The sequence below is a fragment of the Meriones unguiculatus genome, chromosome X (assembly GCF_030254825.1).
Source record: "Meriones unguiculatus strain TT.TT164.6M chromosome X, Bangor_MerUng_6.1, whole genome shotgun sequence".
Taxonomy (NCBI): domain Eukaryota; kingdom Metazoa; phylum Chordata; class Mammalia; order Rodentia; family Muridae; genus Meriones; species Meriones unguiculatus.
The window spans coordinates 31,111,105-31,126,663 of record NC_083369.1 but is presented as its reverse complement, the minus strand read 5'-3'; the positions used below and the strand labels follow the sequence as shown (position 1 = coordinate 31,126,663).

The 15,559-nt window shown below is 37.7% G+C and overlaps 1 protein-coding gene across 1 annotated transcript in view; it reads left to right on the top strand.

Annotated features, from left to right (window-relative positions):
- Nucleotides 1–15,559, top strand: part of LOC110542726 (cilia and flagella-associated protein 47-like) — a 554,711-nt gene that overhangs the window by 202,789 nt on the left and 336,363 nt on the right. The window contains exon 34 of the mRNA XM_060375216.1: nt 2,923–3,115. Within this exon, the coding sequence (XP_060231199.1) occupies nt 2,923–3,115 (193 nt within the window). The remainder of the gene's footprint in view (nt 1–2,922; nt 3,116–15,559) is intronic.

Here is a 15,559-nt window from a genome sequence, read left to right as displayed (position 1 = left end):
AGGATTATCTTTTCTAGTTCCCACCATTTGCCTGAAAATTTCATAATTTTCTTTTTTTTTTTTTAATTGCTGAGTAGTATTCCATTGTGTAATTGTGCCACACTTTCTGTATCCATTCTTAGATGAGGAACATCTAGGTTTTTTTCCTGATTCTGGCTATTATGAATACTGTTGCTATGAACATAATTCAACAAATGTACTTGTTGTATGGTTTAGAATCTTTTGGGTATATGCCCAGGAGTGGTATGGCTGAATTTTGAGGTAGCATTATTCCTAATTGTCTGAGAAAGCGCCAGATTGATTTCCAAAGTGGTTGTACATGTTTACATTCCCACCAGCAATGGAGGGGGGTTCTCCTTTCTCTACATCCACTCCAGCATGCATCATCCCTTGAGTTTTTTGAACTTATAAAGTCCATTTTATTGATGATTATTTATAAATCAGACCTTTCACAAAAATGGTTATGTAATTAAAGTTTAAGTGTAGGAAAGCTGTGAATGTAGATTTTTGAAATTAATTTACCTAAATTAAAGAATTATCTGACATATTTAACAACATGTTCTATCCTCTGTACTTAATATTTTATTCCATCAATTCAGTTTGTGACTTTAATTTTAAACAAAAATATTGTTTTTGTCAAAAATTTGTTTGATATATATGAAGTGTTTTCTATATTCCTTTCATTTATATGTTTATATAAATTACTATATTTGAAGAACTATCATCATGTTATAGAGTGAAAATTGAGAGATATTTCAGCAGTAATGTTTTTAAAATAGCTCTTCTGTAGAAATTGTGCTTATTTTGATTCTTTCTGTATTAGAGTATACCATGATGATCCATGTAAGCCCATTATTAAATCTGTGTACTTACTGAAGGTTTACTTGTAAATCTTATTCCCTTTCCAAAGTAGAAGAAACATTTGATAGATAAATTCTAAGGTATCTCAGATGATGAATCCCACATATTTATATCATCATTTGTTGTTAAATAACTCATCATTTTTTAATTAATCAGGAAGGGCTAAAATCAATTTCCAAGACAGTCAGTTTCATTTTGAAGTATATAGAATTTGAGATAAGGGGTATAAAGATACAATATGTACTGTATTTCTATCACAGAAATGTTAAAATAATGCATTTCTTGTTTGTGGATTGGTATTCTCACCACATAGGTCAGATAAAATTTGAATATTCTCTACTAGATTTATTTGGTTAAAATTTTTATAGTTTTCATTTTGGAAAGGAAAGAACAGTTTTGTGACTCTAATATTTTTTAATTGAAGCTATTTAAGACATAACATAAATATATGATACATAAAGACATGAGTATCATTTTTCTGTAGTTCATTTACCTGAATATAAAAATATCTTAGATTGGATTATTCCAGAAGCAGGCTCTGAGACAAGTATCTAATAGTTTGTTTCAGAAATAATGTCTCTGTTGGCTGTGTGTGCTTCTTTGTAAGGAAACCATTCTTTTAGTGACAATTTGCAATTGCCTACAATAAAAATATTATAGAATGAGGAGGTGAGTGCTGGGTGGATGTGAACAGGACAACCATATCTCTAGAGCATATTCATTCAAGGTGTGTTATTCATATCCAAGACAAGTTGTAGTCTTCATAGCCAAGACTTTGGAGAACTACCTTTGAAAGTATCACGACATGTCAGTGAACTGAGTTAGGATTGTGTATATAATATAAAGAGTTAATCAGACTCATTCATTTGGAATGCTTTACAATATAAATTTTATATAATTGAATATCTAGTTAGGTAGATAAATGCATAATAAATCAAGAAAACTTAAGTTATTGCTTTCATCTAGAATCTATTTCAACAGTCAGTGAAGTGAAACTCTGAGTCCCATGTGCTATATTTCTCTACCTAGCAGATATAGTGTGTATGCAGTGAATGAGACTGTGATTCTATTACCAAACTTAATAGCATGAGCTAAAAGTACATTGATTTGTAATTTTTTGTACTATTTATTTCCCTAAATACACATATCACAGGCATAGTGGCATACACTTATATTCCTTATTTGGGAGGGAGAGGTAAAATAATTGGAAGTGCAATGTGCAGCCTTGTGTGCCTAGCCAGTTAGAAGGCAATGTGAGATACACGAGACCCTGTTACCAACTAACCAACAAAAGATGTTTGTAAGTTGTATATCAAAATGTATTTTGAGTGGTATAATGATTAATATTAACTGTCAAATTGACAGGATCTAGAAGAAAAACCTCTGAACATGTCTGTGAAGGAATGTCTAAATCAGGCAAATTAAGCTGAGAAGTTCCCTCTAAATATACGTAATACCATATCACTGGTTAGGGTCCAAAATAAATAAGAAAACAATTTAACTACCAGAATTCATCTGTGTCTGCTTCCTGGTGGTGGTTGGAAACTGAACAGCTATCTCATGTTCTGGGTTCAGTGATTCCTTAACCATAAAACTGAGAGGCAATATAAAGTCCTCTTTCTTAAATTGCTGTTTTCAGATTTTGTAATATCAACAATAAAAGTAACCAATACAGATGAGTAAAATTCTTGATGGTCAAAATTTTAAATTTTGTGAACTGTAAGAATAAATTTACACCAAATTTACATGTTTTGATGAATTGGTATTCTAACAGATATGTTGACAAGCATAGTTGTATTTTTTTTAATTAGGAAGGATCTTGTTATAAATTGCATAGTGAGGAACCTTATAATATAAATGGCATGTAAGCAAAAAAAGACCCTGAAGATTGAAAATGACTATTAGTGGCATACAGCATAGCTATTCTCATATTCCTGAGAAGGTACATTTAACCAGAAAACACTAGTGTCTTCCCCTACTTATGTACCTTGGATAATTAACTTCTCAAAGGTGAATTTATTTTCCATCTGATTCTATTAACTATGTTTTTCAAAATTCCAGGTTATGATTCTATATCGTGTGACACCACAATGCTGCAGTTCTGCAACAAACATGTGTGGTGAGAACACAACAAAAATCAATCCTTGTTTTGCATCCAGCAACATATATTCTAATTCAGAAAGGATTCTACTTAGTTGGTTGAATACAAATTATGAAAGTCATCGGCATATTATATGGAAGAATAACAAAAGTGGTATGAGTTTTTTCATTAAGCATTTATAAGTTACAGTGAAAATTGATATGAAAAGAGCTATGAAATCTCACTTAGAATCCATAGATTCTAGACTGCTTACATTGTTTATTCTGTGTTGTATAAGAGAGACATAATCTCACAATCTTTAAGATGAGATAGTAAGAAATTCTTTTTATTATATTTAGGAGAAGAAATGCTGAACTGAATGAAGAAGTATTTAGAAATTTGAATATTAAAGACACCCCTCTTACCCTAGCCAATCAGGCCACATCAGGACTGTCTCCATTGTCGTCCTCTGTGGCCTGGTAAGGCTGCGCCCCCTCCCTCAGTGAGAGGTTATCAAAGAGCCAGTGAGGTCATATCTTAGACATCTCCTTTTTCTTGTAGACTGAGCTCCCCTGGCCTACATCTGTGCAGGGGTTCTAGGTTATCTCCATGAATGGTCCTTCGTTGGAGTATCAGTCTCAGAAAAGACTCCTGAGCCCACATTTTTTGGTTCTGTTTTTCTCCTTGTGGAGCTCCTGTCCTCTTCAGGTCTTTCTATCTCCCGCTTCTTTCATAAGATTCCCTGTACTTTGCCTAAAATTTGGTAAGTCTCAGCATCTGCTTTAATACCCTACTGGGTAGAGTCTTTCAGAGGCCCTCTGTGGTAGGCTCCTGTCTTCTTCCTTGTTTTCATCCTCTTTTAATATCTATCCTGTTTGCTTTTCTGAATGAGGATTGAGCATCTTATTCAGGGTCTGCCTTCTTGCTTAGCTTTTTTATGTGTACATATTTTAGTGATACATGATTATCCTATATTCTATGTCTAATATACACTTATAAGTGAGCATAAACCATGTGTGTATTTCTGCTTCTGGGATACCTCACTCGGGGTGTTCTTTTCTTGTTCCCACCATTTGCATGCAAATTTCATGATTTCCTTGTTTTTAATTGCTGAGTAGTATTCCATTGTGTAAATGTACCACAATTTCTGTATCCATTCCTCAATTAAGGGACATTTGGAGAAGGGTTATGGGAGGGGAAGAGGGAGAGAGGCCAGGATTGTTTGGGTATAAAAGAGGGGGCTACAGCTGGGATACAAAGTGAATAAATTATAATAAATAAAAAATTAAAAATTAAAAAATAATGACACCCCTTATATTGTCCCTGGCATTTTCAGCTGTGTAAAATATTAAACTTAGAGTACATTTTATCTATGAGGATTATGTTGTTCATCTCTTTGGAATATAATGTTTCATGAATTCTTTAGTGAATAGGTCATGATAGGCTTATACACAAACATATGTAAATAGTTCCTTATAAACAGCTACATTGAATTCTATACTAAGAAGCTGAAATTCCTTTTACAAAGTTCTAACTGCTTTTTTCTCCCCTTTGTCCTAAGCATTGACTATATTGACTGTAGTTTTCATGGATATCTGGTTTTAGTTTTAAATCACCTCCTTTCCTCGGGGAACATGCAGAGTTTCGGTGCTTAGAGTAGATCTTGGTGAATACTCAACTATTGAAGTTCCAGCCAAGTCCCAGAACCAAGTGGAAGATTGTGGAGCTTGGCTTTTAATACTATTTTGAATTGTGTTGTCACATAAATTTAAGGCTTTATTGCCCAATCATCTCTCCAAAACCGCATAAGTTTCAGTCTGTTTCTCTCCGGTTCTTTTTTTTTTTTAATTTTCTATAAATGTTTATTTTTTTGACTTTTATTAGTTACACTTTATTCAGTTTGCATCCCCCCATGAACCCCTTCTTTCTCCTCTCCTAATTCCACCTTCCCTCCTCCTTCTTCACCCATGCCCTTCCCCAAGTCTACTGATATGGGAGGTCCCCATCTCCTTCTTTCTGATTTTAGTCTATCAAATCTCATCAGGAGTGGCTGCATTGTCATCTTCTGTGGCCTGGTAAGGCTGCTCCCCCCTCAGGGGGAGGTGAACAAAGAGCAGGCCAATAAGTTTATGTCAGAGGCAGTCTCTCTTTCCATTACTATGTAACCCACTTGTACACTGAACTGCCATGGGCTACATCTGTGCAGGGGTTCTAGGTTATCTCCATGCATGGAGCTTGGTTGGAGTGTGAGTCTCCAGAAGACTCCTGGGTTCAAATTTTCTGTTGGTCTCCTTGTGGAGTTCCTGTTCTCTCCAGATCTTACTGCTTCCAACTTCTTTCATAAGATTCCATGCACATTGCCCAACAGTTGGCCATAAGTCTCAGCATTTGCTTTGATAATCTGCAGGGCAGAGCCTTTCAGAGGCCCTCTGTGGCAGTTTCCTAACTTGTTTCTTGTTTTCTTCTTATTCTGATGTCCATCCTCTTTGCCTTTCAGGATGGGATTGAGCATTTTAGTCAGAGTCCTCCCTCTTGAATTAGTTTCCTTAGATGTACAAATTTTAGTAAGTTTATCCTATATTATATGACTATATGAGTGAGTATATATCATGTGTGTCTTTCTCTTTCTGGGACAGCTCACTCAGGATGATCTTTTCTAGTTCCTACCATTTACCTACAAATTTCATGATTTCCTTGTCTTTTTTAAATTTTTTATTTAACTTTTATTAATTACACTTTATTCATTTTGTATCCCCCCATAAGCCCCACACACCTCACCCGTTCTGCATGCATTCCCCTCCCCAAGTCCACTGATAGGGGAGGTCCTCTTCTCCTTCTTTCTGATCTTAGTCTATCAGTTCTCATCAGAAGTGGCTGCATTGTCATGGTTCTAGGTTATCTCCATGAATAGTCCTTGGTTGGAGTATGAGTCTCTGGGAAGTTCCCTGTGTTCAAATTTTCTTGTTCTGCTGCTCTCCTTGTGGAGTTCCTGTCCTCTCCATCTCTTACTATTTCCCACTTCTTACATAAAATTCCATTCACTCTGCCTGACAGTTGGCCATCAGGCTCAGCATCTGCTTTGATAGTCTGCAGGGCAGAGGCTTTCAGATACCCTCTGTGGCAGGTTCCTAGGTTGTTTCCTGTTTTCTTCCTCTGGCTTTCAGAGGCCCTCTGTAGCAGATTCCAAGGTTGTTTCCTATTTTCTTCTTCTTCTGATAACCATCCTCTTTGCCTTTCAGGATGGCGATTGAATATTTTAGTTAGGGTCCTCTCTTTGGCTTAGTTTGTTTAGATGTACAGATTTTAGTGGGTTTATCCTATGTTGTATGTTTATATGAGTAAGTATATACCGTTTTGCTTCTGGGACAACTCACTCAGGATGATCCTTTCTAGGTCCCACCATTTACCTGCAAATTTCATGATTTCCTTATTTTTCATTGCTGAGTAATACTCCATTGTATAGATGTACCACAGTTTCTGTATCCATTCTTCAGTTGAGGGGCAACTGGGCTGTTTCCAGCTTTTGGCTATTACAAATAAAGCTGCTACAAACATGGTTGAGCAAATGTCCTTTTTGTGTACTTGAGCCTCTTTTGGATGTATACCTAGAAGTGGTATGGCTGGATCTGGAGGAAGCACTATTCCTAGTTGTCTGAGAAAGCACCAGATTGATTTCCAGAGTGGTTATACAAGTTTCCATCCCACCAGCAGTGGAGAAGGGTTCCCCTTTCACCAAAACCTCGCCAGCATGTGTTGCCACTTGAGTTTTTGATCTTGGCCATTCTGATGGGTGTAAGGTGAAATCTCAGGGTTGTTTTGATTTGCAATTCCCTAATGGCTAAGAGGTTGAGCATTTCTTTAAGTGCTTCTCTGCCATTCGATATTCCTCTACAGAGAGTTCTCTGTTTAGCTCTGTTCCCCATTTTATAAGTGGATTACTTGGTTTGGTGCTGTTCAGCTTCTATTGTTCTTTATACATACTGGATATGAGTCTTCTGTCAGATAAAGGGTTGGTGATGATACTTTCCCAATCTGTAGGCAGTCGCTTTGTTTTGATGATGGTGTCCTTTGCTTTACAGAAGCTATTCAGTTTCATGAGGTCCCATTTATTGATTGTTGCTCTTAGAGCCTGTGCTGTTAGTGTTCTGTTCAGGAAGTTTTCTCATGTACCAATGAGTTCTAGTGTATTCCCCACTTTTTTTCTAGCCGATTTAATGTGTCTGGTTTTATGTTGAGGTCTTTGATCCACTTGGACTTCAGTTTAGTGCAGGGTGATAAGTATGGATCTATTTTCATTTTTCTACATGTAGACATCCAGTTGGACCAGCACCATTTGTTGAATATGCTTTTTTCCATTGTATGGTTTTGGCATCTTTGTAAAAAATCAGGTGTCCATAAGTGTGTGGGTTTATTTCTGGGTCTTCTGTTCAGTTACATTGATCCACCATTCTGTTTCTATGCCAGTACCATGCAGTTTTTATAACTGTTGCTCTATAGTATACCTTGAGGTCAGGGATGGAGATACCTCCAGAAGATCTTTTATTGTAGAGTATTGTTTTAGCAATTCTGGGTTTCTTGTTATTCCATGTGAAGTTGAGAATTTTTCTTTCCCGGTCTGTAAAGAATTGTGTTGGCAATTTGATGGGAATTGCATTAAATCTGTAGATTGCTTTTGGTAAGATGGACATTTTTACTATGTTAATCCTGCCAAACTATGAGCATGGGAGATCTTTCCATCTTCTCATATCTTCTTCTAATTCTTTCTTCAGAGACTTGAAATTTTTTTTCATACAAGTCTTTGACTTGCTTGGTTAGGGTTACACCAAGGTACTTTATGTCATTTGTGGCTATTGTGAAGGGTGTTGTTTCTCTAATTTCTTTCTCAGCCCTTTTGTCTTTTGTATACTGGAGGGCTACTGATTTTTTTGAGTTAATTTTGTATTTGGCCACTTGGCTGAAGGTGTTTATCAGCTGTAGGAGTTCCCTGGTAGAGTTTTTGGGGTCACTCACATATACTGTCATATCATCTGCAAATAGTGATAATTCGACTTCTTCCTTTCCAATCTGTATCCCCTTGATCTTCTTCAACTGTCTTATTGCTCTAGCAAGGACTTCAAGCACTATGTTAAAGAGATGTGGAGAGAGTGGGCAGCCTTGTCTTGTCTCTGATTTCAGTGGGATTGCTTTAAGTTTCTCTCCATTCAGTTTGATGTTGGCTATAGGCTTGCTGTATATTGCCTTTACTATGTTTAGATATATGCCTTGTATCCCTGATCTCTCCAATACTTTAAACATGAATGGATGTTGGATTTTGTCAAATGCTTTTTCAGCACCTAGGGAGAATATCATGTGTTTTTTTTTTCCTTCAGTTTGTTAATATGGTGGATCACATTGATGGATTTTCGTATATTGTACCACCCCTGCATACCTGGGATGAAGGCTACTTGGTCATAGTGGATAATACCTTTGATGTTTTCTTCGATTCTCTGTGCAAGTATTTTGTTAAGTATTTTTTCATCCATGTTCATAAGGGAGATTGGCCTGAAATTCTCTTTCTTTGTTGAGTCTTTGTGAGGTTTAGGTACCAAGGTGACTGTGGCTTCATAGAACGAGTTTGGTAATGTCCCTTCTGTTTCTATTTTGTGGAATAGTTTGAAGAGAACTGGAGTTAGCTCTTCTTTGATGGTCTGGTAGAATTCTGCCCTGAAGCCACCTGATCCTGGGCTTTTTTTGGATGGGAGATTTTGATGACCGCTTCTATTTCTTTGGGGGATATAGGAGTATTTAGTTGATTTATGTGGTCCTGATTCAGCTTTGGTAAGTCAAATCAATCAAGAAAATTGTCCATTTCATTTAGATTTTCAAATTTTGTTGCATATAGATTTTTTGAAGTAAGTCCTAATGATTGTTTGGATTTCCTCAGTGTCTGTAATTATGTTCCCCTTTTCATTTCTGATTTTGTTGATTTGGGTGGTGTCTCTCTGCCTTTTAGTTAGCTTGGCTAAGGGTTTGTCGATCATGTTCATTTTCTCAAAAAACCAGCTCTTGGTTTCATTGATTCTTTGAATTGTTTTATTTGTTTCTAATTGATTGATTTCAGCCCTGAGTTTGATTATTTCCAGCTGTCTACTCCTCTTTGGTGTGTTTGCTTCTTCTTTTTCCAGGGTTTTTAATTGGGCCATTAAGTTACTTGAATGAGCTGTCTCGAATTTCTTCTTGAAGGCACTTAGTGCTATGAGCTTTCCTCTTAGCACTGCTTTCATTGTGTCTCACAAGTTTGGGTATGTTGTGTCTTCATTTTCATTGCGTTCTAGGAAGACTTTAATTTCTTTCTTTATTTCTTCCCTGACCCAGCTGTCATTTAGTAACAAGTTGTTCAGTTTCCATGTATGTGTAGGCTTTTTGCTATTTCTGTTGTTGTTGAGGTCCAGCTTTATTCCATGGTGATCAGACAAGATACAAGGGAGTATTTCAATCTTCTTGTATCTGTTGAGGCTTGCTTTGTGACCAACTATATTGTCTATTTTGGAGAAGGTTCCATGAGGTGCTGAGAAGAAGGTAAATTCTTTTGTGTTTGGGTGTAAAGTTCTGTAAATGTCTGTTTGGTCCATTTGATTCATGACCTCTGTTAGAGATATTGTTTCTTCGTTTAATTTCTGTTTTGTTGACCTGTCCTTTGTTGAGAGTGGAGTGTTGAAGTCTCTCACTATTAATGTGTGGGGATCTATATGTGATTTAAATTTTATCAATGTTTCTTTTACAAATGTGTGTGCTTTTGTCTTTGGGGCATAGATGTTCAGGATTGTGATGTCTTCCTGGTGGAATTTTCCCTTGATGAGTATGAAGTGTCCTTCCCCATGTTTTTCTTGTTAATTTTGGTTGAAAGTCTATTTTATCAGATATTAGAATGTCTACTCCTGCTTGCTTCTTGGGTCCATTTGCTTGGAAAGCCATCTTCCAACCCTTTCCCTGATGACCCCCCCTGCTGTGGGGTTTCCTCCTGTCTTTGCTTTGGTGACCGCCGTTCTGTCTTGGGTGGCGAGTAGAACCCACAGGCAAAGAAGGCCTGCCTGTGGCTCTGCCTTTCTGGCCTTTGGGAGCCTGGGCGTCTGCCTAAACTGGGTAATTTTCTCAAGACCTTTTTGGAGTGGTTGTATCAGCTGATTGTTTTGAGATCAGACCAGCTGTTTCCCTCCCTGTGGGTTTGCACCCAACAATGAAACTCAGTCTTTGGTCCCCTGGGGCCCACAGTTTTATCTGAGGCGGTGAATCAGGTGCGCAGGCAGGGCTTTGTGCAGGGCCTGGGTCCCCGGTTCTGGCTCTGGGCTGGCTCCAGGGTTGCCCACACAACCCGAGTCTTTTCCAGGTGATGTCTTGGTGACCTAAGGTCAGTCCCAATCGTTTCCTGCTCCATGGGGTTTTCTCTCGACTGGAAAATCTAGTCTGTGATGTTTTGGGTCCACAGTTCAGTCTGGGACAGTGAGCAGATCAAGCTGGCGTGTGGCTCTAGGCTGGCGACCAAGCAGCTGGCAGAACTGGGATCTCTTCCGCAGTTTAGTGGGGTGAGTTAACGCTGATTGAATCCCCCACCGTGGGGTATCCTCTTACCTGGGAAACACAATCACTTGTGTTTTATGGCCGAGAGTTCTGATGGATGGTCACTGTGCCGATCCTGCTGTGCTGCTGCTCAGAATGAGAGTCCTCTTGGCGCCGCCATCTTGCCCCACTGATTTTCTTGTTTTTTATTGCTGAGTAATATTCCATTGTGTAGATATACCACACTTTCTGTATTCATTCTTTAGTTGAGGGGCATCTGGCTTGTTTCCAGCTTCTAGCTATTACAAATAAAGCTGCTTACAAACATGGTTGAGCAAATGTCCTTACTGTGTACTTGAGCCTCTTTTGGATATATGCCCAGGAGTGGTATGGCTGTATCTTGAAGAACCACTATTCCTAGTTGTCTGAGAATGTGCCAGATTGCTTTCCAAAGTGGTTGTACAAGTTTACATTCCCACCAGCAGTGGAGGAGGGTTCCCCTTTTTCCACAGCCTCTCTGGCATGTGTTGTCACTTGAATTTTTGATCTTGGTCATTCTGGTGGGTGTAAGGTGAAATCTCAATGTCATTTTGATTTGCATTTCCTTAATGGCTAATGATGTTGAGCATTCTTTGTTTCTCTGCCATTCAATATTCCTCTATCGAGAATTCTCTGTTTAACTCTGTTCTCCATTTTTCCATTGGATTACTTGGTTTGTTGCTTTTCAGCTTCTTTATTTCTTTATATATAATGGATGTTAGCCCTCTGTCAGATAAAGGGTTGGTAGAGATTCTTTCCCAATCTGTAGGCATTCGTTTTTTTTTTTTTTTTTGTTTTTTTTTTTGAGGACAGTGTCCTTTGCTTTACAGAAGCTTTTCAGTTTCATGAGGTCCCATTTATTGATTGTTGCTCTTAGAGCCTGTGCTGTTGGTGTTCTGTTCAGGATATTTCTCATTTATTTATTTTATTCACTTTACATCCTTGTAGCCTTTTCCCCTCCTCCTCTCCCAGTATCATTCTTCTCTCTTTTTCCTCAGAAAATGGGAGCGCCCTTTCTCATCCATATTAACTCATCAAGTTACACCAGTAATGAAAATGTCCTTTTCCCCTGTTGATTGCCAAGGCAGTCCCTCCAGGGGAAGGTGATCTAAAACCTGACAAGTGAATCCTTGTTCTATGCAGTCACCATTTCCCTTACTTGAGTACACACTTGAAGCCTATGCCTCCCATCGGCTACAGCGTTGTGGTCCAGTTCATGCATAATCCTTGGTTGATGCTTCAGTCTCTGCAAACCCCTCTCTGCTCTGGCCCTATCTATTTCACTCTATTGTTTTTCTTGTGGAGTTCCTATCACTTCTGTATCTTGTTTTTTCTTTCTTTCCTCCCTCTATTCCCCAAAACTTCCTATGCATTGCCCAGTGTTTGGCTGTGAGTCTCAGCATTTGTGTTTAAGGCACTGCTGGATAGAGACTCTCAGAGTACCTCTGAGAGGATCCTGTCTGCAATATTAGCAGAGCGGCCTTCATAGTGTCAGGATTAGCACTCTCTGATAGGGTGCGTCTTTGGTTGGGCCAGGCATCCTTTGGGCATTCCCTCAGTCTCTGTCTTGATCTGTTCTATCTTCATCCCTGTATATCTGTTAGGCAGAGTGTTTTTGTTTAAAGTTTTGTAGGCTCTTTGGTGTTCTCACCTCTTTACTAGAAGAGTAGGCCAGTTAGATGATGTCCTCTTCAGTCTCTATGGTCTCTGCTACTAGGAGTCCATGCTTGAATCCTGGCTCCCTACTGTATAATGTGGGCTTCATTGAAAGTACACTCTTCTTTAATATTAAATTTTTGTTGTTTGAGATTGTATCATATTTACATCATTTGCTCTTTTCCTTCCTTCTCTCCAAACATTCCCTTATACCCATCTCCTCTGTTTTTAAATTCTTAGCATTTTTCATTGCTACTCTATACACATATGTATATGTGTGTGTAACTTATGTATATATTTCCTCTATAAACTTTTGATAGAAATTTGTGTTGTATATATTTTGTTGCTGTTATGAATTAAACAATATTAAACATTTAAAATAAATCATTTATGGATATTTTTTTAATTTTTGTGAGATAAATACCAGGCTGTCATATGAAGTAAAATATTATAACAAAAGAGTATTATGAAAATGTGCCATGGCTATTAAAACCAAATTGAATCATTTAATGCCACAAAAAATTAGTTCATTTAATGTAATGAATAATAAACTGGTAAATTAATTCTATTTGAGATAATTTCAAAATATGTTTAGCAGTTTTACTGAGAATAAATTATTAAATCATATAATAAAACAAAGCACTTTATCCTTTCTTTACCAAAAGCCATTCTTTTTTAACTCGAATTTTTATTTTTATATTAATTATAATTTATTCACTTTGTAACCCAGATGTAGCCTCCTCCCTCATTCTCTCCCATCTCTCCTCTCTTACATGCCCCTCTCCAAGTCCAATGATAGGGGAGTTTCTCCTTTCATCTGACCCTAGCCTATCAGATCTCATCAGGACTGGCTGCATGGTCTCCTTCTCTGGCCTGGTAAGGCTGCTCTTCCTCAGGAGGAGGTGATCAAAGAGCCATCCACTAAACTCATGTCAGAGAGATTCCCTGTTCCCCTTATTAGGGAATCCACATGCATAATGAGCTGCCTTGGGATACAACTGAGCAGGGGTTCTAGGTTATATCCATGAATGGTCCTTGGTTAGAGTATCATGCTCAGAAAAAACCCTGGGCCTAGATTTCTTGGTTTTGTTGCTTTCCTTTTGGAGATTCTGTCCCCTTCAGGTCTTTCTATATCAGTTTTACTGAGAATTAATCATAAATCATATAAAAAAAAATCAAGCACTTCCTCCTATCCTTACCCAAAGCCATTCTTAAGCAGTATCAATCCACGGTTGCTGTTGTTTGACAAGTTACTTTCTACCAAAGCTATTCCAAAGTTATGATCGATTGGGAAAACAAAGAAACAAATGAAACCACATTTGTACCAGTGTTTCCTGCAGGTACAAGTAATACAATTAAAAACGGGGTGAAGAGATAAACAGAGAATTCTCAACAGAGGAATATGGAATGGAAGAGAAACACTTAAATAAATGTTCACTAACCTTAGTCATTTGGGAAATGCAAATCAAAAACACCATGTGATTTCTCCTCACATATATTAGAATGGCTAAGACCAAAATGTCAAGGGATGATGCTAGAATGGTTATGGAGAAATGTGAACCCTCCTCTATTGCTGGTAGGAATGTAACCATGTACAACCACTTTGGAAATCAATCTGTCACTTTCTGAAAAAAAAATTAGGAATAGTGCTACCTCAATGTCCAGCTATACCACTCCTAGACATATACCCAAAAAGATGCTTTACCATTGAATAAGGACATTTGTTCAACTATATCCATAGCAGAGATAGGCCCTGTACCCCTTAATAGGGAACCCACTTGGAAACTGAGCAACTTATGGGCTTCCTTTGAAGTCCTTTCCATGAATGATTCTTGGTTGGAGTATCAGACTCTTCAGGTCTACCTGGGCCCAGGTTTTTTGGCTCTGTTTTCCTCTTTGTGGAATTCCTTTCCCATCCAGGCCTTTTATCTCCATCTACTTCCATAGGTATCTTGGCGCTTTGCTCAAAGTATGGCTATAAGTCTCAGTATCTCCTTTGATATCCAGGTGGGTAGAGTTTTTCAGAGGTCCCTTTGGAAGGCTCTTGTTCTGTTCCTTGTATTCTACTTCCGATGTCTATCTTGTTTGCCCTTCTGAATGAGGATTAAGCATAGTCCCTAGGGTCCTCTTTGTTGTTTAGGTTTTTACCTCTTCTTAACATTGTTCTTGGAAGCACTTCCTCCTCTCTTTACCCAAAGGCATTTATGAGCAGCACCAGTCCATGCTTGCTGTTGTTGGACAACTTAGCTTTTTACCAAAACAATTCCAAAGTTATGATGTATTGGGAAAACAAAGAAACAAGCAAAACCACACTTGTGCAAGTGTTTTCTGCTGGTACAAAAACAAAACAAAACAAAACAAAAAAAAACTTCTACACTTAAAAAAGCAAGACAAAACCTTAGTTTTTCTTAAACTCCACTGAATGTGCCAATTGCAGGGAAAATTCATGGAGGTGAAGCTACTCTCAGGAAAAAAATGATGTAATAACCAGGTTATATTCTTTTAGATGTATATTGAAACCAGTAAAATGTTGGGTTGTTTGCTATCTAGTAATAGCCAAGTATACAGCAACAAGAAAGCATGAAGCTCATAGAGACCAACTTTTGATGTTGGGTGAAGGAAAAAATCATAATTAAGTTTAAATGTAGGAAATAGGAAAGATGCCCAGAGAACAAAATTCCTTCTATGAATTTTTTGAGAAAAGATTTGAGAAAACTCAACTTCATTGGAAGAAAGTCTGAATTGAGAATCCCTGTGACAGAATTTTCTTTTCAAATGCAATTGTCTTGGGAAATGTTCCCTCAAGGTCACCGGAAGACGTACAATGGCCTATGGCATTGTAGTCCAGTGGGGGAGCAGGTGATATCTCTAATTAGCACAGAAATCAGCACTATTCTCTTTGTTGCACTGTCTTAGTAAGGATGAACGTTGAAAGGTTCATTTAGTCTTGCTCCATGCTTTCTGAGAGCTACTGAGAATGGGCAATATACGGAAAGGTTAGAAGGCTTAACTGGAGGCCTTGAGAAGTTATTGCATGAGACTAAAGATAAAGCTTAGGTTACTACAGAGCTCATATTTAAGAGACTGCCTGAATCTCAGAAGAAACTTGATCCTTACACATTTGAAAATTGTTAGATGTTAAAAACTAGTTATATCTTATGTTGGTCTGAATACATTTTGTAATATAAAACAATTATGTAACTTGGAGTAAAAAAGTAGATGATAATGACTTAAATGTAATTATGACTCTGTGACAAGTTGGCAAGAGTTGGAGATATGATGTTTGCTATTGATTGTCAGCTTGACAGAGACTAAAATCATCTAGGGAATATGTTTGTGGACACAGCTTTGAAGAATTATGTAGATTAGTTTAATTAAGGTAGGGAA